Source organism: Mytilus edulis, chromosome 3 (genome assembly GCF_963676685.1).
Source record: "Mytilus edulis chromosome 3, xbMytEdul2.2, whole genome shotgun sequence".
Classification (NCBI taxonomy): domain Eukaryota; kingdom Metazoa; phylum Mollusca; class Bivalvia; order Mytilida; family Mytilidae; genus Mytilus; species Mytilus edulis.
Genome location: NC_092346.1, coordinates 31,655,640 through 31,681,771, shown reverse-complemented (window position 1 = coordinate 31,681,771; position 26,132 = coordinate 31,655,640). Strand labels below are relative to the sequence as shown.

At 31.3% G+C, this 26,132-nt stretch overlaps 1 protein-coding gene across 4 annotated transcripts in view; it reads right to left on the bottom strand.

The window, feature by feature from the left end:
• LOC139516238 (homeobox protein Meis1-like) overlaps positions 1-15,580 on the bottom strand; it is a 66,400-nt gene extending 50,820 nt beyond the window's left edge. Inside the window, exons 1-8 of one of the 4 annotated variants that reach the window (XM_071306229.1) lie at positions 15,359-15,544; positions 6,914-6,976; positions 2,630-2,755; positions 2,292-2,497; positions 1,870-2,017; positions 1,476-1,526; positions 917-967; positions 428-583 (exon numbers count right to left, since the gene is read on the bottom strand). In XM_071306229.1, coding sequence (XP_071162330.1) covers positions 428-583; positions 917-967; positions 1,476-1,526; positions 1,870-2,017; positions 2,292-2,497; positions 2,630-2,644 — 627 coding nt within the window. In that variant the 5' untranslated portion in view covers positions 2,645-2,755; positions 6,914-6,976; positions 15,359-15,544. Of the gene's footprint in view, positions 1-427; positions 584-916; positions 968-1,475; positions 1,527-1,869; positions 2,018-2,291; positions 2,498-2,629; positions 2,887-3,355; positions 3,602-6,913; positions 6,977-15,358 lie in introns of those variants that run through there. The other 3 variants (XM_071306231.1, XM_071306232.1, XM_071306230.1) reach the window with 3 other exon arrangements.
• Positions 15,581-26,132: the final 10,552 nt, after the last annotated feature.

Sequence of the window (26,132 nt, the reverse complement as noted above, 5' to 3'; positions counted from 1 at the left end):
TATTTTTAAATCATTTCTTTATTGAAAAGAGTTTTATTATTAACTAAATCACCACTTCATTGTAATAAATGTAATATTATTAGTCAAAATTAAATTATACATTGTGTTTACAAATGATACACAATGTTATAAATTGTAAATCATTTATTTCTTTGTTTTAAAATATCAGTATTTTGTACTAAAAAATATGGCAATGTTTGAATAGTCCTGATTGTTTTGGAAAGGAGTATGGTATAGTCTTTTATATTTTGGAAAGGGGGCATGGGTGGAGGGATAATGGTTCTACCAAATCACTTTTGGTATAGTTGTGTATTAGTTAGTAGGGGTAATAAATATTATTCTGTCTGGGACGGGGAGGGAAAGGGGAGCTGTAGGGTTGATGTCTTCTTGTCGATTTCTGATGTTTAATAAAATTATTTGGTCTTACCTGATCGACAACTGGGTCTGATGGGTCCGTAGGATCCGAACTAGATTTTGATGTAGTACTTCCACCTTCACGATCATCTATAACCAAGTCTATTGGCATTTTTCCTTTTAAACAACTAATATATCTATGGCAAAAATTGTCACATAGTTCATGCACCTGAAAATGAAAAAAAAATCAACAATTATATAATTTTGTTAATATTTGTCCTGAACTAATTTACGATTTTTATCAGTAAAGGAAATGTCTAATAAACTTTATTTACATTCATTTGTTAAATATTTACTTTGAAGAAAGGAGATTTAGAACTTATCTCTGCTTTTTACCGAGGTTAAAGATAGGGTCAGATTGTGTCCCACATTCCATATTATCTAGGCTTACTAACATGTTCTCTCTGATAAGTTTATTTTTGGTCCTTATTCATCAAATTTCTTTACAAATAAATAATACAGTTAAAAATGGTCAAGTAGATATATATAATCGTACGCTTACCTTTTCTAATTCCAGTAAGTGAAATCGCAAAACTTGAATGGCCTGAATCATCTGAAATGTTAGACAAAAAAATTAAGATTAAAAAAAGAAATCTTTTATTCGAAAAAATATCCTAGTAGTTATTAAGTGGAATCAAAGTCCATTTAAATGTGTTTAAAAATAAGATTGAATATACTTAGAAATTTAAATTATAATTTTTCTTAGTAGAATTGGATATTTTAGTATAAACAATTATTTCCTGATAAAAGGAAATTCCAAACTGATAGAGAAAATTACTGACAATAATTCTGTAAACATACTTAGTGAAACTTTTAATCAAGTTTAGCAAGAAAAATATACATAGTTCTGTTTTTTACCAGCTGGGCAATTTTTCAACAAAAATTTTGCTGAGGCCATGTGTTGAAACAGTGTTGTTAATTTCTTCCAAGGATCATGGCTCATTACAGAATTTTCTAAAGAGGCACAGGTATAGTGTAAAAAAGTTCAAAAAGTATTAATCATGTTAATAGGAAATATATAAAGAATTTTATAATGATGAAAATATTGAATATACACTCACCACACTATCAAGTTCATGATTTGCTGAGAACAGTGGTTTTTCTGACCGTGCCTAGAGTAAATTAATAATACAATCAATTCCAATGTATTACAGTTTTTAAATTTACAATTCAAAAATATTGAATGTGAAATTTAAGAATTATTTCAAATTGTATAACTTTGTTAGAGACAATCTCTACTTTCGTTTTACTTTTTCAATTAACATTTGTTTCTATTATTGTTTTACTTTCATAATTTACATTTGCTAAATTTGTTGAATAATAAATTCATGTTAAACAAAATATAATCTTTATGTCAACTCATTTCAGAACTATTTTTTACAATTGTTTAAGTAATTTAAATGCCTTTTTATCAGCGGTATTTATCTATAATTTTGAATACGGCAAAAAACTTACTAAAACTTGTTTACTAAAAACGGCTATATCTTCGTTGAATGATTCTGACGAACAAACGTCACCACCGGCTACGCCAGGTTCCCGAGGTGTACATGTTGCTAGTTCACATTTTTCAAATATAAGTGCCAACAATGGGAATAGGGGGTGCCTGAAAACAGAGAGAAGTTATCTATGTAAACAACCGGCGGCCATATTGTGTATTAGAATTACTCTTCCAATAATGATAGAAATGATAATAAACAAAATAGTCGGCCTCTGATTGATTTAACAAGAACTTTAATATATAATATAATCAACATTACTTACTTGTATTGTGGAAATGTCAATAAAAATTATCCTCAAAGTAAAATAAATAATAATCACACTTTTATATATTGGTGAAATAAATCCCAATACACAGATGCACGTGGTAAATTACGTACCCGTATATAGAGTCTTTGTCTCTTTTTAATTGACTGTCCTGTGATGAACTAACAGGCATTGAGCTATTTGTTGAATAGGGAGGGTAAGACTGATGCCCCATTCCGGGGGGTGACTGATGGATATTTGGTAATCGGTGTGGTTCGTACATACTATCCGGCATCCCAGTAATACTTGGTCCATAATGTGACGGCATGTCATTTTCGTACTGAAAAATAAAAAAGAAGTTTCAAGTTAACAAAAACCCATTTGAAATACTTCCTGTATACGTGATAAATATGACACAGGTACCCGCGTAAAAAAAATCCGACATGAAATTAAAGATAGTATATATACGTACCACTCGGTTAGCCATGGACGAGGTTAAACCTTCCGTCCGAAGGCCTTGATAAGTCCGATTGTTTTATCAATGCTGTATAACGTAGATTCTGTGTACAGTCCCACCGGCATAAACAAATCCTATGACCTGTCAAAGAAACACTAAACTGTCAAACATAGTACACTTTTCTTCCCGTCAACACTACCCTAGTTTAGCGAGTATAACTGTCTTAACTCGTGGCTACCACTACTTCAACTGTCAATCAAATCAGTGTTACTACAGTACAGTGTAATGGATGAGCTGTCAAATAGAGCCCTGCCTTGGGCGAGCTAACTATAGTTGATGGGGGATTTTAAATTATTTTTAATATTTATATCAAAATGAAAAATATGATATGAAAATAAATAAGTTGATTGATAGCAATGTTTAAATGTTAAATATTCTTTTTTTAAAAGATATAAATTAACATAAATAGTCCCACCAAACAGTATAAAAACTATTTGTTTTGGTATAGTAATTCTACGGTACCTTTCGATTCAATTTTGCTTCAACTTGATGAATGATGAAATGTTTAGGGGAAAATAGGAGGCTAAGAAAGCAAACATCATTAATTCAAAGAAAACGTTTTAAATCATATCCCTTCTAATGCAGTTTAAAACCTAATAAATTTTAAGATACTTGATGATTTCCAAAGTGTGCATGTTTTCTACAAATGCATGGTCCATAAACGTTAGGTCTGGCAATTACCTTTTTTTTTCTTGAACTTTTTAAAACTAAAACCGCAGATGCGAGAACTTGCCGACAACTTCCAGATAACTAAACTAAGATTAACGCCTGATGTCTGTAGTAAAACACTCCAACCTGTCCGAGGACTGACAAAATATCAATATATATCAATGTTTGTTTAAATCCACTAAATGTTACTTATTGAAATCTGTCTGTCCTACAATGATAGTAAATTCGGTATATTTTGTGTAAAATAATTGTTTATGTGTTCAATCACTATTTTGACCCATGTAATATACAATTCATTCAACTGACAATGGACCCGTCTGGCCCGCCCCTTCCCGCCTCCAACCAAATCGATCTTATTCACAAATAGTATTTCTGTACGTCTCAGCCAATCAAATAATCAAACAGATAGTTTCGTCTGCAATTCAAGAACAAGTTTATTTTGTAAATGATTCCTTTTTTTGCCTTTAGCCAAATTTTACTGTCAACATTTAACTTTGCCATCATCAAACCAGTTATATTTTGCTTCAAATTAACTATTTAAGATGCCAAATATAGGCCCTTAGGAATTGTACTGTAGAAATGACAATATTAAAGAATTATCCAAATAAACTGGATATTTACTCAAAATTTAAGTAAATAATTATATTATTGAGGGTCATTATTATTATTGCCGATTAAAGTAAATTAAACCAACAATGAAATTAAAGTACACTCAATACGCTAAAATGATATTCGTACGTTGAAGCACTATGTAAAGTTACTAAATGTTAGAAACCTCTTTACCGAAATTTATTTGAAGTTTTAGAAAAAACGAGAACCTTTTATCTGTAGCTTGAAAGGAAAGAAGTTTTGTAAAAAGAAATTATAATCTAGTTTCCTCATATTTAATTAAAATAGAAATTCAACATTCGCAAAGATGTAATATATTATGATGAAAGAACAAAGGCCAACACAAGTCTACGTGGTAATATACACGGGCATATAGATAGTTTAGTAAATAAGTCGTAAGAATTATATCAAAATACATAAATAAAAGTTGAATTAGGGAATTTCTGTCTTGAAGATTTTATTGTTTTCTGTTTGTGAAATTTTTTGTGCCATTATACTTGGGGAATCTGGGACTGATGCTTTGCATTTCATTTTCTATTTGTCCTAGAAATATATAACTTTGGCCAGTTCATTTTCTTCATATTTTACTTTATAAGCACTTCTCAACATTTATATTCTATTGCATATTAGTGCTAGGAAAAATATAACTTTGACCAGTTCATTGTTTTTATATTTTACTTTTATAACTTTGCAACATTTATTTCCTTTTGTATATAAAAAAAAAGAACATTTTATCTCTCTCAATTATATGAGTCTGTTTCAAGTAAGAATATTATTTAAATATCATTTCAAACATAGTCTCCAAATTTATTTTATTCATTTGAAAACCTTTTGTGATCAGTTATTATACTTCTTTGAGTAAAATAAAACACTTCCATATTTAATATTTTCTAAACAATATGGGAAATACAAGACGGAAATTAAATAAAAAATTGACTAGGAAACTCAGCAGAACCTTAGCATTCTATAAATTACTTTACAGGATGCAATAATGACCAAGTTAGGTATTGGATAATTAAATATAACAGTCCTTTTACCCAAAGTTCCATTCAAAAATTGATGAAGGTCATCTTATTGTTTAACCTCTTAGAAAAACAATAACGGTTGAACAACATCACCAGAGACGGACTCGGTAACTGTAAAAATATCAATTTTTGAAAGAAAAGAAGTCCTTAATGACGGTGTAATTGGATATTCTGCATATTTCATTTTCCTAATTAATGTCAAATTCATCAAAATCCAGTCACTGAAACTATTGACAGTTATATTCTATAACTTTCATTAATTCCGACAAATTTCTGGCAAATTCAATTAGCACTAAAAACCGATAAAAACTCACAAAACTCGCACGGGCATAAACAGTTCTACCAATTCCGAAATATATGAATGCGAGAGACCGTTTGAAATGGATCAGTTTGATATTATCTGTAAAATCCGATTACAACTGACCGCAGTGTTTGTAAATCAGATTTGTATAATTGAAATTATATAGACCCAGTTTTTAAGGTCATCTTGGGTGAAACGTTTTGTTCTGAAAGTGTTTTTCAATAACGAACAACCAAGTGGTCAAATTGACAACATTTGGACCCCCTCGTTGTCAAATTGTCCACAATTAAAGGCCCATAATAAATTACAAAGGACAAAGTATCTGTATGCATAGGTTATGTAAACACCATTTTTCAGAAAAAAAACAAAATACAGTTTGAAAATACAAAGACTGAATTTCATCGAAAGATTTTCCGGTCCTCATTATTTTCAGAATTATTAAACAATAAGTCGTCCACAAAATAGAACAGACAAGACAATAGCTAACACTGGTAAAAAAGTTATGATTAAAAAAGTAACAATATAGATATTGTACAACTGTTGCTTCTGCAACAGAGATTTATCCTACTAGGCGTCAAGCTGGCGGCAATTGTAATGCTTTCGCAGATGAAAATATGATCTATCCATATAATCTGTAAAATTCATTATTCACCAATCTGACAAGTATCTTTTCCAAACACCTAAGAATTATACTATCTTAAGATTTCAATACGAAAATACTTTCTTGTTAAAACTAGAATGACAACTAGGCAACGAGGAGTTAGTCTGAGAAAACGTGCCATTTTTTTTATTTCCAAAACGAGACATTGAAACCCTGCTTCTCTTAATAAGACTAAGTATATGTTTAATTATATTTAATTTTAGTATAGGGCCCATACATTACCATGGCAAATTTAATACTTTTGGAGACAGCTTTAATCTGACCATATTTAATGGGCAGGAATAAAATTGCCGTATTATGCACAAAGGCATAAACTACCGAAAGATTATCAATGAAGAAGCCAAAGCTCCGATCGCGGATCCATCATCTAATACATTAAGAACGAAGAGATTACGACCAACCCAGTTGTAAAAATTTCATAAAACTCTAATATGATAGCAATAAAATCGAGTTTTGGTTGTTAGTTGTGCACATTGTATATTTTCTAAGACATAAAAATGAATCCCATAAGACCGCGAATGTATAAGAATCTAGTTTTATTGTTCTGGAAGTTAGTTCTATGTTCATATAGTTGAATAATTATTTGTCCCGCTCTCTGTAGTAATAAATATCTTAATTTCTCCCAAGACATAAAACTTGCATTTCTACAAAATTACTTCTCGGTAGTCGGAATTGGTTATATTTTTTTGGCAGATTGTTAATTTTTTTCTAAAGATCCCGATATGTACATGAATTCAAAGTCAAACTAGCGAGACATATGATATTAAATTTCCCCAGTACACACAAAAAAATTCGAGGTCAAACCGAATAACAACAATTATATCAAACCGTTATTCATTTAAACTTATTTCACGTTTGATAATATTTTATTTTATCAGTTTCGTATCAACAGTTGTATTCAAATAGCCAAATAGATTTTATGAAGTTTGGTTTCGTAGATACAGGACACTTTTCACATGTCTTATCTTACATACCTTCTAGCGAGCCCACTTAATATCCTTTTTAATAAAATATTTCACCCGTCTGTAGTTTTTCACCTGGAATTTAAATAAAAATATGTAACGGTAACGGTCCTACCACATTTTCATTAAAGTATAAATACACAAATATAAAACAGACAATTTTCAAGTTTGAACTATCCATCAACGACAACCAATAGATCAACTCCAAATATTAGATTTTCAAAAATCTGGAAGCTTAAGTTGATGTGTCAATCTATTCGTCAATCTCCTCCCCACCCATTCATGCAGTTTGGGTCAGTGTTGCAAAATTTTTCAAATCATGTCAAGAAACGCATGTTTATTTATTATAATGTCTAATATAATGTAGCATGAAATTTAATATTTACTTTTGAATATTAATTACACGATATCAGTGGATCTTAAGTTTTTTTTAAGTCGTAAATAAATTGTTAATAAAATACCACTCAGAAAATCTCCTGTCCCTTGATGGACGTATTTCTGACAAAATCTATTTAGAAGACATACATAATAATTTTTTTATTTCCTTCATTTGTCGATTATCTTGTATTTATATTCCTGGCACAATCGGAGTCAAAACATCAATTTCGCCTTGTTAGCACGATATTACGGCTATGGATAACAACCTTTTCGCTAAAAGAAATTCCCAGGCGAAACGTAAGCGCCAACAGACGCGCGTCCATCAAATACAAATATATGTGCACATTGATAGAACTTAAATTTATAACGAAAATATTTGTTAATAGTTGAGATCTGTATCTTGTCCAGAACGCTCCGCCTTCCGTATTAATCAAACTGATAGATATCGAAATCCGTCTATTATTATGATATTTGTCCAAATGTGTCCGACTTGACATATAACCACATGTATACAACACTCAAACTGTCATTTCATTATCTAATGATTTTTAAATTTGTTAATTCATAGTTACATTTTTCATGCTTTGCCCATTGTGTTGGAAAATGTTTCTTTTCAGAGTTTTTCAAAGAAAGATGTATTAATCTTCAAAACATTCAAGATGAAAGGCCAGATTTTACATGTAAATCCTTCGGATTTATGCACTAGGAGGCTTGTTAATTGTTTTGAAATCAACACAATTGAACAAAATGTTCATTAATATTAAAATTATCAGACAATTCTTAATACTGATAATCAACGGAAAAATGTGTCGAGTTTCAAATTTTTTATTTTCAAAACTAGTTTTCGGACATGCTTTTAAAACTTCTGACGTCTGCTTCTAAGTCGTCTCTTCTACTATACTTTTTTTTTTAGCTTTTTTTTTATCCTTTATTCATTCCCCTACATACTTCAAAATTTGTCTCCCAAGAGTCAATATATGATGTTTCAACATTCGCATTAAAAGTATATAATGTGCATATAGTATAACCGACTGACCACTTAAAAACAGTGTGTCATCTGTAAATATTTACAATGGCCATTAATCTTCTGGACTCCATCTTTCAGCAAGCTTAAATTTGGCAATTATAATGGAGATCGACGCTCAGAACTTGACCCCACATTTGTTTATAATTGGCCAGTCACCTCTTGGCATTTCGCTGCAAGAAATGTTACACAAGTTATTTGAAAACTTACACCTGGTTCAATACAGGCTGACCGATGCTTATTATATAAGTCTCAGACGCCAGACCGGTCACGTGACTGACGTTTGGATCTTTTGAGAAATTTTCAGTATTTTTAATATCCCCGAGAAAAATAAATCATTTACATGCAGTTAACGTAAAAGTTGTGTTTTTGTTTCTGTCCGCTTTCTGTTTGGTTTTCAGTGGTATGAGTAAAAAAATATAACGAACTAAAAAAAATGACATTCAAGAACGTCTAGCTTACAAGTCAAAACATGAGGATTTTAACGGAGATGAGGATTTTAACGGAGATGTTTGAACTAAGTGATATGTTTGTTATAGATAACTCATTATATGATTCAAAATGAAAACATTCATTTTGCATGTGTAGTTTGTAGCATACAATTATTTGACCAGAATGATTTTGATGCTAAAAAAATCGTGTCAAACTAGTGATTATTATATTTGTATGCGGTTTTTTCCTTCACGATTGGTCTGTAAATTTTGAAAATTTGACTAGACACGCAACACGTGTGTTAACTTGTCATTGCATAGATTTTGTTTTTATTTTGGTACTGTCTACTACTGTTTCTACGACTCTGTCTAGCCATACAACTGAATAGCATCTCGACTTGTTTCGTGTTTAGTCATATATACATGTACCCAAAAACCTGTTTAACTTTCATATCAGCTATCCATGTCTTTATATGATCTGTTTATAATACGTGCATCGTCAATGGTCAACTTTGATTGATATTCAACAAAATTGTAACAACAGGCTGATTCTAAAATCGTACTATTCTTTGAAAGTCAAATTACTCCAATACACAAAAAAGCCCCAATTAAAATAAAATGCATAAGAAATTTGGAATGTCCTTGCTTAAACTTAGTTGCTTCCAAGCATTGTCATGTTTCGTTTTTGTTTTTGTTTTGTTCCGAAGATTTGGGTAGGGGTGTCTGTGAACTCTTTATCGGCTGCCGATCGTAGAAAGACCTGTATTAACATATTTTTTGTTTCTATATAGATTTTATTTCAATTTTACATTCCCAATATTAGGAAAAAACATTCTATAAAATCCACCCGATGCTAAAGTCACGTTTAAAATTTGTCATTGCATGCATGTGTATATATTACTTTAATCTATTACCCAGGCTATATAGTAAGGACAACCGTTTGCAAGACTTGTATTTTTTTTTAAAGATTTTTTTCAGAATTCGGACGCTTGATTTATTTTTAAAACCCAGTTCAAACTTCATGTATGTTTTTTTTTCTAATCAATTAAAAAAAAATATGGACAATCTGATAATTCCGAAACAGCACGGGCGAATTTTCACTGCCCATACTGTTCTTGAAATATGCATAGAAAATTTATATCATGGTGAACTATATTTCTTGTAACTCACTAAACACTCAACTATACCATACTATCCTATAATATATCCGCACGCGCACAGATTTTAGATGAAGAAGATGTGGTACGAGTGCCAATGAGACAACTATCCATCCAGGTCATAATTTGTAAACGTAAACCGTACGTTCTTCAACATGGAGCCTTGTTTTTTGGTCACATTAAAGGAGGCACAACGAAAAATTTTGATTTTCAATAAACAATAATTTTTTTTTAAAAAGGAATCGGAAAACGGTTGTGACAACGAACGATTCCGACCAAAAGAGTCACACAAAGAGGTAAAGTGACGATTTCCCTACCACAAGCACATTTTCAAGAAGTCATTCACTCTTAAATGTAAGTTTACAGAGTTACAGATCTATGTTTGTCACTTGAGGCGGTACCAACATAATGTTGTAATTTGGATATGTATGCCTCAATATGGTTTAAATATGGATTATAATGCAATTTTGAACGCTAGTTTTTACCATTTATTTGAGTGGAAAAAAGACGAAGAAAGGCATAACCAAACCATAATAACCTCAAATTTCTATTCTAAGTATTTGTTGTTTTTCAAATGTAAGTTAATGATTACTTTCGAGTAAAAAAATGTCTAACTAGTTAAAATTCACAATATTGTATCAATATGGTCTTCAACAGAAGAGCCCAGGGCTAAATAACATAACGATTTCATAAATTTAAAATAAATAGGGGAATTTCGAAAAAAAGTAATAAAAAAGGACATTCTAAGCTAATTTATATTTCAACTTTTGAATTTTCCCCCTTGAGTGAAACAAATTCCAGTAAATCGGACACATTTCTTATTCACGAGCAAATATTTTCAAAGTATGACTTATTACATACACAGTGCACTTATGACTGCACTACATGTATTCATTAGTAACTTATGAAGGTGTGCTCCTTGTACTTTAAATGCATGCATGTAATAGTGTTTTTTCTAAAGCTCGAGTCACGGACTTTATATAAAGATTGTTTATTTTAATTGGAAAATGTTGTAATGGTTATGACTGCAGTTACAAATATGACATTTTGACCAACATAGCATCTCTTTAGTTAGGTCAGTCAGTGTAATTCCATACTAAACTGCGAACACACCTGTGACTCGTAGTGAAATTAGTGCCTAAAGCCTTTACAGTACAACATACAACTCAGGGCTATGACCGAATATGTGTATAACAAAATTTACTACTCCGTTCAAAAAATGACATCCTTATAAATTTCAGCTATAAAATGAATTAACTGTCACTATTTAACGAGCTTGTATTTGACAAGATGAAGTCAATTTTCCACCTGTTTTCCATATAATGTACCTTTGTTCTTTGTTCCTTAAAATTAAAACATTCGCATTTTTAAATGGTGACGAAATAAGAAATTCTTAAGGACAACTTTATTATTTTTGTTTATTTCAAATTTATTTGACAAATGATTGAAATATACCAATTAACTATAAAAAGTTATTTAAAAGGGGTCATTATATATCTGAATTAACAAAAAGACTTGATGAAAAATATTTGATAAAAAAAATGATTTTATTCATGAGACTTTCAGCTAACCCCAAAAAGAGAGAAGGAAGCTGGACTGTAAGGGGAGAGAACTCAAGTCATGCCAAGCAGCAAAACTGGGCCAGGGTTTTTGATATGGAAATCCTGCAAATTTGGAATCGCAAATAACTCCTTTTTTTATTTTTTTTAAAGTGAACCACATTGAGAAGTTATAAGAATAAATTTGGAAATGTTTGTACAATTCTTCCCAACACAAAAAATAATCTCCAAACATGTACTACTATAGTGCATGGTTGATGATTTGGGGATTAGTTCGGAGAACATCGGCAATTATAATGACAAACGACAATTTATCCTCTCCACAAGGATAGTAATTTAATTGTTTTTAAAACATTTAGATCTAGTAGATTTTTAAACCAGTCATTTGAAAATTTGGAAACATGAAAAAAGTAAAATCACAAAAATACTGAACTTAGAGGAAAATCAATTCGGAAAGTCCATAATCACATGGCAAAATCATATAACAATACGCATCAAAAACGAATGGACAAGAACTGTCATATTCCTGACTTTGTACAGGCATTTTCAAATGTAGAAAATGGTGGATTAAACCTGGTTTTATAAAATGCAACACCATAGCCTAAATGAACACAAACGAAAAGACAAACAATTTTACCAAATTATTACAGAGAAAATTGAAGATTTAGCATCACGATAAATCGGAAATGAATTTGAATTTAGGTGCTCTTGAAATTTTCGTTTCATGGTCCGATTTTATTTGAGCAAACGTTTTAGGACTTGAAATTCCGGGTGAGTTTGGACTGAGGCGACCTATGGGTAACCAAAGGCCGCCTCAGGCGTATAACCAAACACACCCTCCGATTGGCAATTACTGTAGTGAGCATTATGCGTATTGGTTTTCTTTTGGCTGAGTTAGTCACGGGTTTGTTTTGTTTTATACTTTGGTGATGCAAAATAAATAGAAACATGTCAAAACTACTCCAGAGTCCTTAAAGTAATATACAAATACGCTCGGACATAAAGCATAAATACACCCAGTATTCTAAGATTAAAACAATAGCAAAATACCAAAAGATGACGACAACTATAATGTGCTCAGCAGCTGGTATATATGTTATAGTTTGTATCTCCTGAGAGAGAATATGTGCATTCTTTTATGTATTAATTTACTTAATATGCAGTCATATGGATCATGCAGAAATGCATTTTTTTTTATTATTATTATTAAAAATAACTATTTTGCGTCATAAAAATCATAAACTAGATTGTGATTTGAACTGGCCAAATGTGGCCAAATGTAATGTATGTTTGTGTTTATTTGTGTTAGAAGAGATGGTCTGCTTTTGCGTCAAATATTGATAAGGAATGATAATTTGATATTCTAAAAGGCTTGGGGCATGAGTATTTTAAAAATGAATAATATGGCCTTATATGCTTGTCAAAGGTTAGCCAGACAATAAATACTAGTAGGTAAAGATATTCCGTCCACAAAACAAACCCAATAGTCAATCTCTCGTGCTACAAATCTTTCTTGTTTCCAAATTGTTGCTGTCCGTTTACTATACGGAGGAATGCACAATAACCCCGACTAGTTATAAGATATTCTGTGCGATTTTTTTCGCATCAAATTTCTTTAAATGGCTAATAGTTCGTGCAGTTATAAGAGGCAACACATAATATTCGTTTCATCTGAATAAGCGATTGCAAAATACTATTTTATATATAGGGTAACTATTTGCTTTATGAAGTTGGTACTACTATATGTAAATAGACATGACGTAATAGATCTTACTTATTAAACTCCTCAGTTTTATTATGTATTTATAAATTATCACAAGACAAGTTTTGAAGTTTGAAACATGATTAAGTAATTTTGTGCTTATATACATCATAAATTAAAGTGCAGTGTTTCTTAAACAAAATGCTTACAAGTAGAATATTATAGAGAGTTTTAGGAGGCTAAGTTTGGGCCTTTTTAAAGACCTCAATTTGATGCACGTGCGTCCAAGTAATGCGTTTACAATTTCCACTGTAATTTGGATTTGAGAGCTGGTTTCAAAAACTGTATTCGTAAACTTTGCACTGTAAAATATATCTAAAAGACTAATATTGACAGACAAATCAGACAGACACATATATATATGAACAGGGTTTAGAACCAACCGTGCGAGGGCTGTATAGCCAGTCAATGTCGTTAAAAACTCCCATCCTCAGGGTTTAGAAATAACCAGATATTAATTTTCCTCTTACAAATTGTTCGCAGACAAAGTTTTATATATATAAATATGCATAGACTAATTTTATATGTAAACTTCATTCTGACCTTCAAGGTCCATTTTTACTTTCACTCAAGGTTTCTTTCAATAATGCTAATTCAAGTTTCATTCAATATTACATTAATAATAATTTAGATCGTTCACATAAAATCTTTTTAATTCTAAAATCGGAAATATTAAAAGTTTAACAAAATATGGTTGCACATAATAACGTCTCTGATTTGGCCATGGCCGTTTTTGTATGATATTGGTAATTTACAAGTTATGACGCAAATCATTTTATTAGTTCTATCGATGCAATTTGGAATTTAAAAAATTGCATGTCTGAATTTGTAATTTCTAAACTACAAAAATAATGCAATATATGAATAATTAAGAATAAATTTAAAGAGAAAATAATCCCATGTGGCGCAACATGATTCAAATATCCAAAAAAAGTCGACCTACAACAGATATAGTATTGCATATATTTCAAATAAGTTGTAACTATAAAGTAGATATTTTCCCCGCAAACTTTTGTGAGTCCGAAGCGAGTTTCTGGATATGCCTTCATCAGGAACGCTAACACATAACCAATTTTTAAAGTTAAGAGAGTTAAAATGATTATAATAATAATAATAATAATAATAATAATAATAATAATAATAATAATAATAATAATAATAATAATAATAATAATAATAATAGATACTAATAATAACATTTTAATAATAATAATAATAATAAAGTTAATAATAAAAGTTTATAATAATAGTATTAATAATCTTATATTATGTTATGATTATTCAGTTCAAATGGAAAATCATTTAACAGCGTCAGAAAATCGAAAAATATCAATTATGTTGTTACATGAATGCGTAAAAACATATTCAGTTTTGACATATTGCGATGTTAACCATGAGTAACCCCAAATTGATATGGAACACAAAATTATACGAATAGATAAAGGTGTTTGCGTGTTGTGTTTTCTATCCAAATAGATAGGTTTACACACACCGTAGAGTTTACTTTCTTATGCATAACTTCTCCCCTATAAAACCCAAATAAAATACATCTGCTTTAAATATTGATAAGATAACAGACAATTATTACAAATAAAAGCACAACAAAAATCCAGCTAATTAATTATAAGTCCAGACATACTGCAACGTACAATAAAGTTTCCCAAAAATAGTCGGAGTTATATAGAATGCACTAATTAAATTTGTAAATGAAACAATTCCATTTAAACTTGATCACAGTTTTTAAGTTCCTTCTTTCCCTAGCTCCACACAACGTAAAAGTTACTTTTGTAATTGTTCGGTGATCAGTTTTGACAATTTGTAAACAACCATAAATAATCGTGGGCTAATAGATATTTCTTTTATCAATGATGTGTATAAAAATTGATGGGCAGTGAATTTTGAATGAATTGCGGACAGGTTGGGGAGGGGCATGTTGTCAAAATGTCACGAAGCAATCAACTGTGTAATGCTTTCTACCAGGTCCGCTTTAATCGATGACCAGTCAACCTGAATATTATGTCATGTATAACAAAGTAACATGTTACAAAAATGAAAACTAATCAGTAATAATTTGCGTGATTCTTTACCACAAATTAATTATATCTGAAGATATTCTCTACTAAAGTGTTGATTAAAAGCTTCTTACCTTGTGTGCGACAGTGAGTTTTATAATCCCTTGATTAAGATAGCCAGGACTGGATTACAACCCATATGTCAATATTTTAGTCAAATACTTGTGTGAAAACACGACTTCCTTAGACAGATTCTAATATTTTATGAGTCCGTGTTTTAGCTTGTAATGACATTGATGGGTGAAATTCTCTCATACAATAGTAACGAACACCTCCAAACACCATTATTCAAAGGTGGGTGGGAGCTATGTCAAAACTTTCCTTATAATAATTGTGGATATCGTATATATAAAATTATCATATTCTCTCCCCGAGTTGTCAATCGACCAGTTAAAGACGAATCGTAAGGCAACAAAATTTCTCACTACAGTTTACTTCAGCAGTTTTGCTAATGAGATAAAATGATTCTAAGGATTTTTTTCTCATCAGATTGTAGTTCTTTCATATTCAGTGATAAACATTTTGAAATATAACTCCTATTGTGATGATTATTTTTGAAGATATTATTGGTGTCTTTATTAGCAGAAATCTGCATCTTTATTATAATAAAACGTCCTTTTTATTCAGATGTGCAAAACTGTGTATTTAAAATAGTTTTTTTTACAAGTTATTAAATACTAATGAAATATATTTATGGACTTTTTATGGAGAAATTTGAACACGCACGTTCCGTTATTAATTTAATACTTAATTATTGACTGTATAAATTGTTTTTTAAAACTCAGTTGGGGAAATTAAATTCTAGCCCCTAAGTCGACTCCAAGTGTAGATAATACATCGAATTATATAATTATATGACTCCCTCGGCTTTTCAAATGACAGCAAACACCTATATTTTGCGGGATGTATAAATACGCACTAACGCGCGGCTGTGGACGTTTCAGTTTTACAAGACTGCCTGCATCTCGATAGATTAAACTGTTGTTCTCATTGTTGAAGGCAGGCCGGTGACATTTAGTTTGATTTTTGTGTCATTTGGTCTCTTGTCACGTGGACAGTTGTCTCATTGACGGATACCACATCTTCTTAAGTTTATATTTACTGATATATGGTCAAGTTCTTGTTGTAATGGATATTCATGAAACATTTGACATCGGATGCAAGACAACCAGTAATCAATCTGTTTTCAAACAAAACAGCCAAGGATATTTTGTAGTGTTTCATACATGAAAATATTATTAAAATTATCATCATTTCATCATATATTGTTTACAAATACTAGTCCCAACTCTATAAATTGCTTTAAGTCCAAATCCAGTTTGGTCTCGACTATCATAAAACAAAAGGTTGCACACGTTATTAGTTTAGAAATAGGACACTCTATCAGGTCATTCTTTGAGATTCTCCAGTCTCAAAAAATTTAAATTTGATGATTATCTTTATTAGCTGAAACGTAAATTAAGTGTCAATTTTACTGGTGCCACAACATTTGGTTCTTTTTCTTAGTCGTAAAAATTCAAATAGAAAACCAAAGTTCAGCTTCTCCAGTCCAACACTGAATAAAACCGATGCTGAAGAGGCTGGTGTCTGTTTATGTATAATTCTAATGTCCAATGATTCAACTTTCACTGTTTGATAAGTCTATTGAAACGCACACTGTCTCATACTAACCAACACATTCTCATCCTTAAATGGGAATCCAACTCTCGTCCTCAAATCTGATCGACCAATCGGTGCTAACCCATGATTTAAAAATGGGAGACAGACAAGCCAACGTTTGTTGTGATGCTTGTATATATCATTTATCATATATTAAACTCGGGGAAGTGGTAAAGCCGCTTCTTCCCCTATAGAAGACCCTTATTTTGTTTTCTGGTCTGTGGCTCCTTTCGTCCGTCCGTTCGTTCGTCCGTCCGTGCGTCCGTTCGTCCCACTTCAGGTTAAAGTTTTTGGTCAAGGTAGTTTTTGATGAAGCTGAAGTCCAATCAACTTGAAACTTAGTACACTTGTTGCTTATGATATGATCTTTTTCATTTAAAAGTCAAAATAGACTTTTGACCCCAATTTCACGGTCCACTGAACATAGAAAATGAAAGTGGGAGTTTCAGGTTAAAGTTTTTGATGAAATTGAAGTCGAATCAACTTGAAACTTAGTACACATGTTCCCTATAGTATAATCTTTCTAATTTTAATGCTAAATTACATTTTTACCCAATTTTACGGTCCATGGAACATGGAAAATGATAGTGCGAGTGGGGCATCCGTGTACTTTGGACACATTCTTGTTTTTTTATTATATTATTGATTTACTTTGTACCCTTCTCGTTCTGAAAACGGATTTTATATATTTTTCACTGGACTTCCTTCAGCAACCATCAAATATCATAAAATCTAAAACAAAACCAAGAGACATGACATCGTAATCTCCCTGGAGATTGATTGAAACATACATACATCAGTCCATAGCAACCACGAAATAGATGACGAACAACACCATTATGAATTATTATTTTTCAACTCATGCAAATAGTATCTTTTTCTGGTCATGACGATGTTGTTTGTTTCATGTATATTTTTGTCAAACACGTTCACCAAGTACGTTGAAATCATTTTATTTACTTCAGGGAGTTAATTTAAAAAAAAAACATAGTCGTGTTATGTGACATGTTAAGCAAGGACAGATTATTGGAGTATTTGGTAGTTTTTTGACATTTTTTGTCGCAAATAAAACAGGTTTAAAATTGGTGTATAATAAAAACTTGCCACATTTAAAATCATTTTCAAGTTATTAATCTGTTGGATTACTTTCCCATTAAAGACAAGCAATTTGAACAATACCAACATGGATAAGGAGTTCTTTATTTTCAAACAGGGACAACTCTCCTATCCAAACAGTTGGATAGTTACTAAGCAAACTTTAACGAGTATAACATTCTGTTATGAGTGCAGATGGCGGACGTGACTAGTTGCGCATTTAACATTCCACACTAACAAACTCGATGCTCACTTTAGCCTCGTACAGAAGAATAAACGCCTCTTTTTTTCTACCTCATGATACCCTTTGGCTTAACCCAGTTTGAAATCAAACATTTCATCAGCGTTGAGTTTTATGCAGATAAATGGTTGTCTGCTCCTTCACGATGATACTTCCACCATTCAACAGTTTTTCCTTCAATTTTTTGACTTCCATGTATACGGCCCATATTCTAGTTCTAAATTAATACTCTCAATTATCAACGTTGAGACCATTGCTATATACTTTGAACGTTACAATGCTTTGACTTTCAAATAAAGTTGAACGAAAGTCTAGTTTCCAAAAGACAAAACATATTAATATAAATATCAAAACTACAACCACTGACAGGGTTCTGAATTTGGAACTGGCACATAAACATTTGGCTGGGTTTAACTGATGTTTCTTTATTCGGCTTCTTTACTTTGTTTCATGTTACTAGTATTATGATATAGCTTACCCTTGTTACCTCATCGTCAATATAAAACTGCATGCATGGTTGTCCAACCTACCAGAAACTGAATGATTATAGTAAAATTATTGTTATTTGTAGGCACATGCTACACTGGTGCTATTCCACAGCCATCATTATATTTCGTGAACTACAAAAACAAGTTTTAACCTATCGCTTTTATTCGGAAAGTGTCAGGACAAAGTCAGAACTTGGCCCGATAGTCTATTGCAAATTGTTGTCATGAACTAAGACGTGTTTGAAGTAATTTTCCCAAACTAGCAATTTGTACTCGGCTCGAAACAGGTGTAGTAGCTCGCTAAAAGCTCGCATACACCTTTTTTCCTAGCCTCGTACAAATACAGCTGATATTTAAAGACACTAAACAGTTATTGTCTATATATAGGACATACATGTATCACTAACTTTTTAAATACGATGATGTTGAAAATTAAGTGTACTTTTAAAGCAATACTTGACCGTCTTAATTTGGTAGATTGACCACCGTTTGATATGCACACATACAAATAAATGTAAATTTCTCGCTGTTTGTTAGTTTTGGAATGAAAAAAAACCTAGCTTTGTTCCTTTCCAAAATATTTTAAGTAACAGAAATTATTCATATACTAGTATAAAATATATAGTGTTGAAGGCCGTACATTGACCTATAATGGTTTACTTTTTTTAAAATTGTTATTTGGATGGAGAGTTGTCTCATTGGCACTCACACCACATCAATTCCCATATCTATAGAACGTGGTTTCAATTGTTTTGATCAGTATTGATTTGTAAAACTGAGAGATACGGGATGGATAAACAGAAAAAAATTACCTGATGACAAAGTCATTTTTTCTGTGTTTGTTTACATGATGTGGAATAAATCGTGATGGTGTTGTCATATTTTTCAAATGTCTTTTTTTTCTTTAAGTGATGTCATTAGACCATATCGTTATCGTATTATTCTTTATACGTGTCTTTAAATGATTCGGCATTCGAAACATGTCACCAACTCGACAGGGCAAAACAACAAACACTTCACCAACAGAACATGTCAAAACAACAAACATGTCATATCCTTTTCAAAAGATAACAACAAACATATCATCAAAACTAGTCAAAAAAACAACAAACCCTTTTCTATAGCTTGTTTCAGCGAAATCATTGGAACCAACATTGCACTGAAACTTTGTGTATTAAACTTAAAGCTGCTCATTATCATTATAAGGAAATTAGGGTTACTTATGTATTTAAGAAAATTCACGGTACTTTATGAAGAATATTATCAAACGCATCATCAACAGAACAAGTTAAAACAACAACAAACACTTTATATTGCTTATTTCAGCAAAATCTATGGTACCTTCATTGTACTGAAAATTTGTGTATTAAAATTGAAGCTTTTTATTATCATCGAAGGGAAATTAGAGTTTCTTATGTATTGAAGAAAATTCAGTACTTTGAGGAATATTATCAAACACATTATCAAACACATCATCAACGGAACAAGTCGAAACAACAACAAAATCTTTCTATTGCTTGGTTGCAGCCAAATCTTTGGAACCTTCATTGCACTGAAACTTTGTGTTTTAAAATTGAAGCTTTTTATTATCATCGAAGGGAAATTAGGGTTTCTTATGTATTGAAGAAAATTCAGTACTTTATGAAGAATATTATCAAATTACATCAAGATCGTTATCGGATGAAAAGATAGAGGTCGTTTCCCCTAGAGAGGTTACACAGCTGATTATTAAATATGCAAATAAAATAATTTTACGCTAGAGTGAGTGATTATCTTGATGTAATTAATGAAATAGTCAATTTTTTTTGGTCAATGAATAGTAGCGTGTTATATCATGAATCACTCAAGAAATAAAATTAAAATGTCCTTATACATACACAGATATTAATATTAATTAATATTTATTCATAAAGCAAATTATATCATTAAGATTCATATTATGATTTCACAGATGAATTTTGAAATGACCTTTAACCTTGCTTTCAGTCATTTTAAGCTCGACATGTAAAGTCATGCTTTGTTCCAGTTTTTATTCGTCTTTCTGTAATTGAAAGTTTACCCATATTTAGTTAAACCCAAACTAATAAAAATGGGATATATGTCATTTCAGAGTCGTTGTATTAGGGTTTGGATTATAAAAAAAGGCGGTCTTCTTTTTTGCATTTTTAAACTTATAAGGCATTTATTCTCTTTTTCTTTTCCCCCCTTTTCCTCAATTCTTCATATATCAGCTCCATATTATTTTATCCCTTTTTTAGATGCCTATATAGAGTTTCTTACTTCTTTTGTATGTGTTTGCCTTTGATTTTTCTTGATTATTATGTAAATCCCATCCAGACTCCCATGCATATCCCAAAGGATATTGATATATAAGCCTAAATACAATTATCGATGGCAAATAAGGGATAGTGTTTATCTACTCTTGACACTAAATCCCCAAACGCCATTGACAACACCAAAAAATCGCTTTTAATTGCCGTTTAAACATATATAACATGGACAATCGCCTGTGATATTAGCCACTGGAAACCATGATGCGGACACGAAGCTTCTCAATAATTTTATTCTATATGAATCTAAATGATATAACTTGCTTATGAATAAATATGAATTTATATTAATAAAGTCTGTATGTATTCTTGACACAAAATCCACAAACGCCCTTGACAAGACCTAAATTGCTTTTAATTGCCGTTTTAATTTATAACATCAACATTCGCCTGTGATATTGGCCACTGGAAATTATGATGCGGAAAAGATGATAGCCATGCTGGAATGAACTGGTATCTGCTATAAGTGGTCTAGTTATATTTGTAAGTAGTGTACTATCAAAATTGTCATGTACCGTTTGTACCTTTGGATCTTCGAAAGTGTTTTAAAGGCGATGCAAACACGAACTATTTATAATATTTACAATGAACTTTTCTGCAGAGCAATACAATTTTTCTCAATGAAATATTCAAAACAACACATTATATAACAATGAAATATTCAGAACCACACAATATATTACAATGAAATATTCAGAGCCACACAATATATAACAACGAAATATTCAGAACCACACTGTATATAAAATGAAATATGAAGAAAAACACAATATATTACAATGAAATATGAAGAACCACTCAATATATTACAATGAAATATTCAGAACCACTCAATATATTACAATGAAATATGAAGAAAAACACAATATATTACAATGAGATATTCAGAACCACACAATATATTACAATGAGATATTCAGAACCACACAATATATTACAATGAGATATTCAGAACCACACAATATATTACAACGAGATATTCAGAACCACACAATATATTACAATGAGATATTCAGAACCACACAATATATTATAATGAGATATTCAGAACCACACAAAATATTACAATGAGATATTCAGAACCACACAATATATTACAATGAAATATGAAGAACCACACAATATATTACAATGAAATATGATGAACCACACAATATATTACAATGAAATATGATGAACCACACAATATATTACAATGAAATATGAAGAACCACACAATATATTACAATGAAATATGATGAACCACACAATATATTACAATGAAATATTCAGAACCACTCAATATATTACAATGAGATATGAAAAACCACACAATATATAACAATGAAATATGAAGAAAAACACAATATATTACAATGAAATATGAAGAAAAACACAATATATTACAATGAAATATGATGAACCACACAATATATTACAATGAAATATTCAGAACCACTCAATATATTACAATGAAATATTCAGAACCACTCAATATATTACAATGAAATATGAAAAACCACTCAATATATTACAATGAAATATTCAGAACCACTCAATATATTACAATGAGATATTCAGAACCACTCAATATATTACAATGAAATATTCAGAACTGAAATACATTACAATGAATTATTGAGACTACCCAATACATAACAATTTAATATTTATAACAACAGAATACATTACAATTACACTACAATGAAATATTCAGAACTACCCAATACATTGCAATGAAATATTCAGAACAAAACAATGCATTGAATTTGCAATGAAACATTCAGATCTCCGAATCGGGTATCGTGAAAGAGAGAATAAAAGTTCTAACTGCATCAGATATGTTGTATGTTACAGACATTACTCAATAATTCGTAAATTTAAGAAAATATCAAGTATTTTTTCTTCTTTATTAACTAGATCTGGTGTTGTGGTTTGTACCTCGATATTAACTTTTTTTTATTCGAGTGTCACTGGTGAAAATTTTGGAGACGGAACGCGCTTCTGGCGTATACACAGTTTTAATACTGGTATATATGATGAAATAGTTCATTCACATGATATGTGCAAGGTCATCGAAAGATTCATTTAAAATGGTTGTGCGTTCGTCTCTCTAGAGACAACTAGATTGGAAAATCAAATCTGTATATGCATGGAATATGAAGGAACCTTTACCATGACAATGTTTTGCATATATGCATGCAACGTGGAAGATTAGACAGCCATCTGCATTTTAATAATATTAAGACAATCATCCTCTTAGTCTTAGAGCATAAATGTATTCATAATTCAAACGTAACGTGAATTTCGGAAACAGGGGCTTATACTTAACTGAATAAGTTTCTGGAAGCATAAATAGCAAATTTGTTACTTACATTTTCATGTAATGACTCTTTCATAGTCAAAACCTACTGAATTGTTTTGTTTAAGATTACTGAAAAATTGCCGATGAGATAAAATGAGATAAATATTCTTAGTTGTAACTCAGTTATCTTTTGTTTGTATTTCTTTGCATGCAATAGTTTTTTTTTTGAATGATTGATCGACTGCTGATTGTCCAGCTGCCAATATTACAAACCTATTTAGAACAAAAACGATTTACAACAAATTAACTCAAAAGTTGTGAATGAGTTGGACAGAAGATAAGGAATAGAGTACTTGACGGCCACCTGCAAAGTAATGATATTAAGACAATTTGTCTTAGTCTTTAAAATAAGAGCTGACACAAATACTGGCACAGAGGGCGCGTAATTGCATTTACGATTCCATCTTTACAGGGGCTCCACACAACTAAACAAAATGGTACAAATAAATAAAGAATAAGTCGTCTGTTCCCTCGATTCATCAAGGTTATCTTACATGCTTTTTTTTAGTAGAATAAGTATAACGATACCAATAGGATATCAAATACCATAAGTCGAAGAATAGCTCTATTAACCAAAACCAAAACGCAAAGACGAAAAGACGGACAACAGTCCACAAATCACGACAAACACACTTTATTTTTGGCAACTTGAACTTCTTCAAAATATGTGATGAGCTCAGGATAAGCATGTAGTTCCGGTTCGGCTTGCTGCACCCGTCTTGTAGCTCGTGTCATGTAAAAATCCGTGAACAATCTGTATGCTACAAATTTCTTAATTGATTGTAACAATGTTACATTTTTTTATAAACAGATTAAAATCAATAATGTAAATGAAGATTTCTTTAAATGAAAATTAAGTCTAAGATTTTAGACAGCATAACCAAATTCAGGAATAATTATCAAAGGTACCAGGATTATAATTAAGTACGCCAGACGCGCGTTTCGTCTACATAAGACTCATCAGTGACGCTCATACCAAAATATTTATTAAGCCAAGCAAGTAAAAAGTTGAAGAGCATTGAGGATCCAAAATTCCAAAAAATTGTGCCAAATACGGCTAAGATAATCTATGCCTGGGATAAGAAAAACCTTAGTTTTTCGAAAAATTCAAGTTTTGTAAACAGGAAATTTGTAAAACTGACCACATTATTGATATTCATGTCAACAACGACCTTTTCGTACTAATTTGAGAGCATACATACTAGTAGTTGGTTATGGGAAATACATTCCCCCCTTCCCAAATTTTTTTTACATCAAGGCTAATTTAAAATTGTATGGGGACTTTTTTGGCCTACTGCTGTCGTATGTACTTAATTACATGCTTGAAATCGGATAACGAATAGAACAAGTGTCACCGACTGCTAGCGCTTTTACACTGTAATCTTTGCTTTTGTACAGCATTAATTTACTTTAAAAATAAACAAATATCTAACTGATGAATATAAAAGTGTGCTAACTGACTCGTGATGTAACCGGGTTGTCTATACATACACAGACACGATGATCATGCTGATCGAGGTGGGGACTTTAAACCCGTTGCATCTAGTAAGGAAAGTGACACTTTCTGTATGTTAGGAATACTTTCCTATTTGAGGAATGTGTAGGTGGTCTATTGTATTTACACTTCAGCCCAAACTACACAATATCCTTTTTTTCCAGTGGAGATCGAAATTCCCGCCATTCTTTCCTGTCGGACACTTTTCATGACCTATATCAGTGGCGGATCTAAGGGGGGTCCGGGGGTTTGAACCCCCCTTTTTGTGGACTATCAATGCATTTGAATTGGGACATACAGTTGGATCCCCTCCCTTTTGTCCTGGTAACCGTCCTTTTTAAAATGGCTGGATACGCCCTTGTATATATCGCACTTATTATTTATTTATTTTTGTCCTGAATACGCTTGGAATATTTGCAATCGGATGTAAATCAATCAATATAGAGATCAAGAGGATCCACGTGTCTCAGATATGGTATTATAAACTTTAAATATTTCATAATTTTGGATTTAACCAAAATATAGTTTATATCCCCCTTTCCACAAAATAAATATATAAAGTATGTTTTCAAGCTACATTCATTGTGCAAAATTGTCCTATTTGTCAGGATCATGCGGGTGAAATGCGCGACCATGTGATCAGAATGTCGGAATAAATTACAAGAAGATGTCTCAAATTAAATACTTAAAGTACTTAGTTCCTGCAGATGATCTAGTTAACGGATTAAGCAACTATTTGCATACAAGTTTACTATTATACCCTACAGACAATCTTACAAATGGCCAACTCAAAAATATCTACAAATTTAATTAATCAAACATGCAGGCTTCGTATTTTTTATTAAAAAGAGGGAAACAAAACATTAAATAATTGTTAACCAAAACAATGCTGTAAGCCAGACAGCTTTCGATGAAAAACAAAACCAAAAAACTTTCACTCAACTTACTACATCAGACAATGCAAACAGAATTAACAGTGACTGGTAAAGACCGGCTCCTATGTATTTTAGTTAACAATGTAGGAACGGGCGACAGGGTTTTGACAATTGCTTAGCGTGACAGATATAATTTTTGTGTCATATAGAAATATTATTTTACCAAATTTCAACAGTGTCGTTTAATAGATTTTGGAATGATAAAGAGCATTTAAAAATCATACACACAATTCAGATCTCATAACGCATTCATTTTCATAG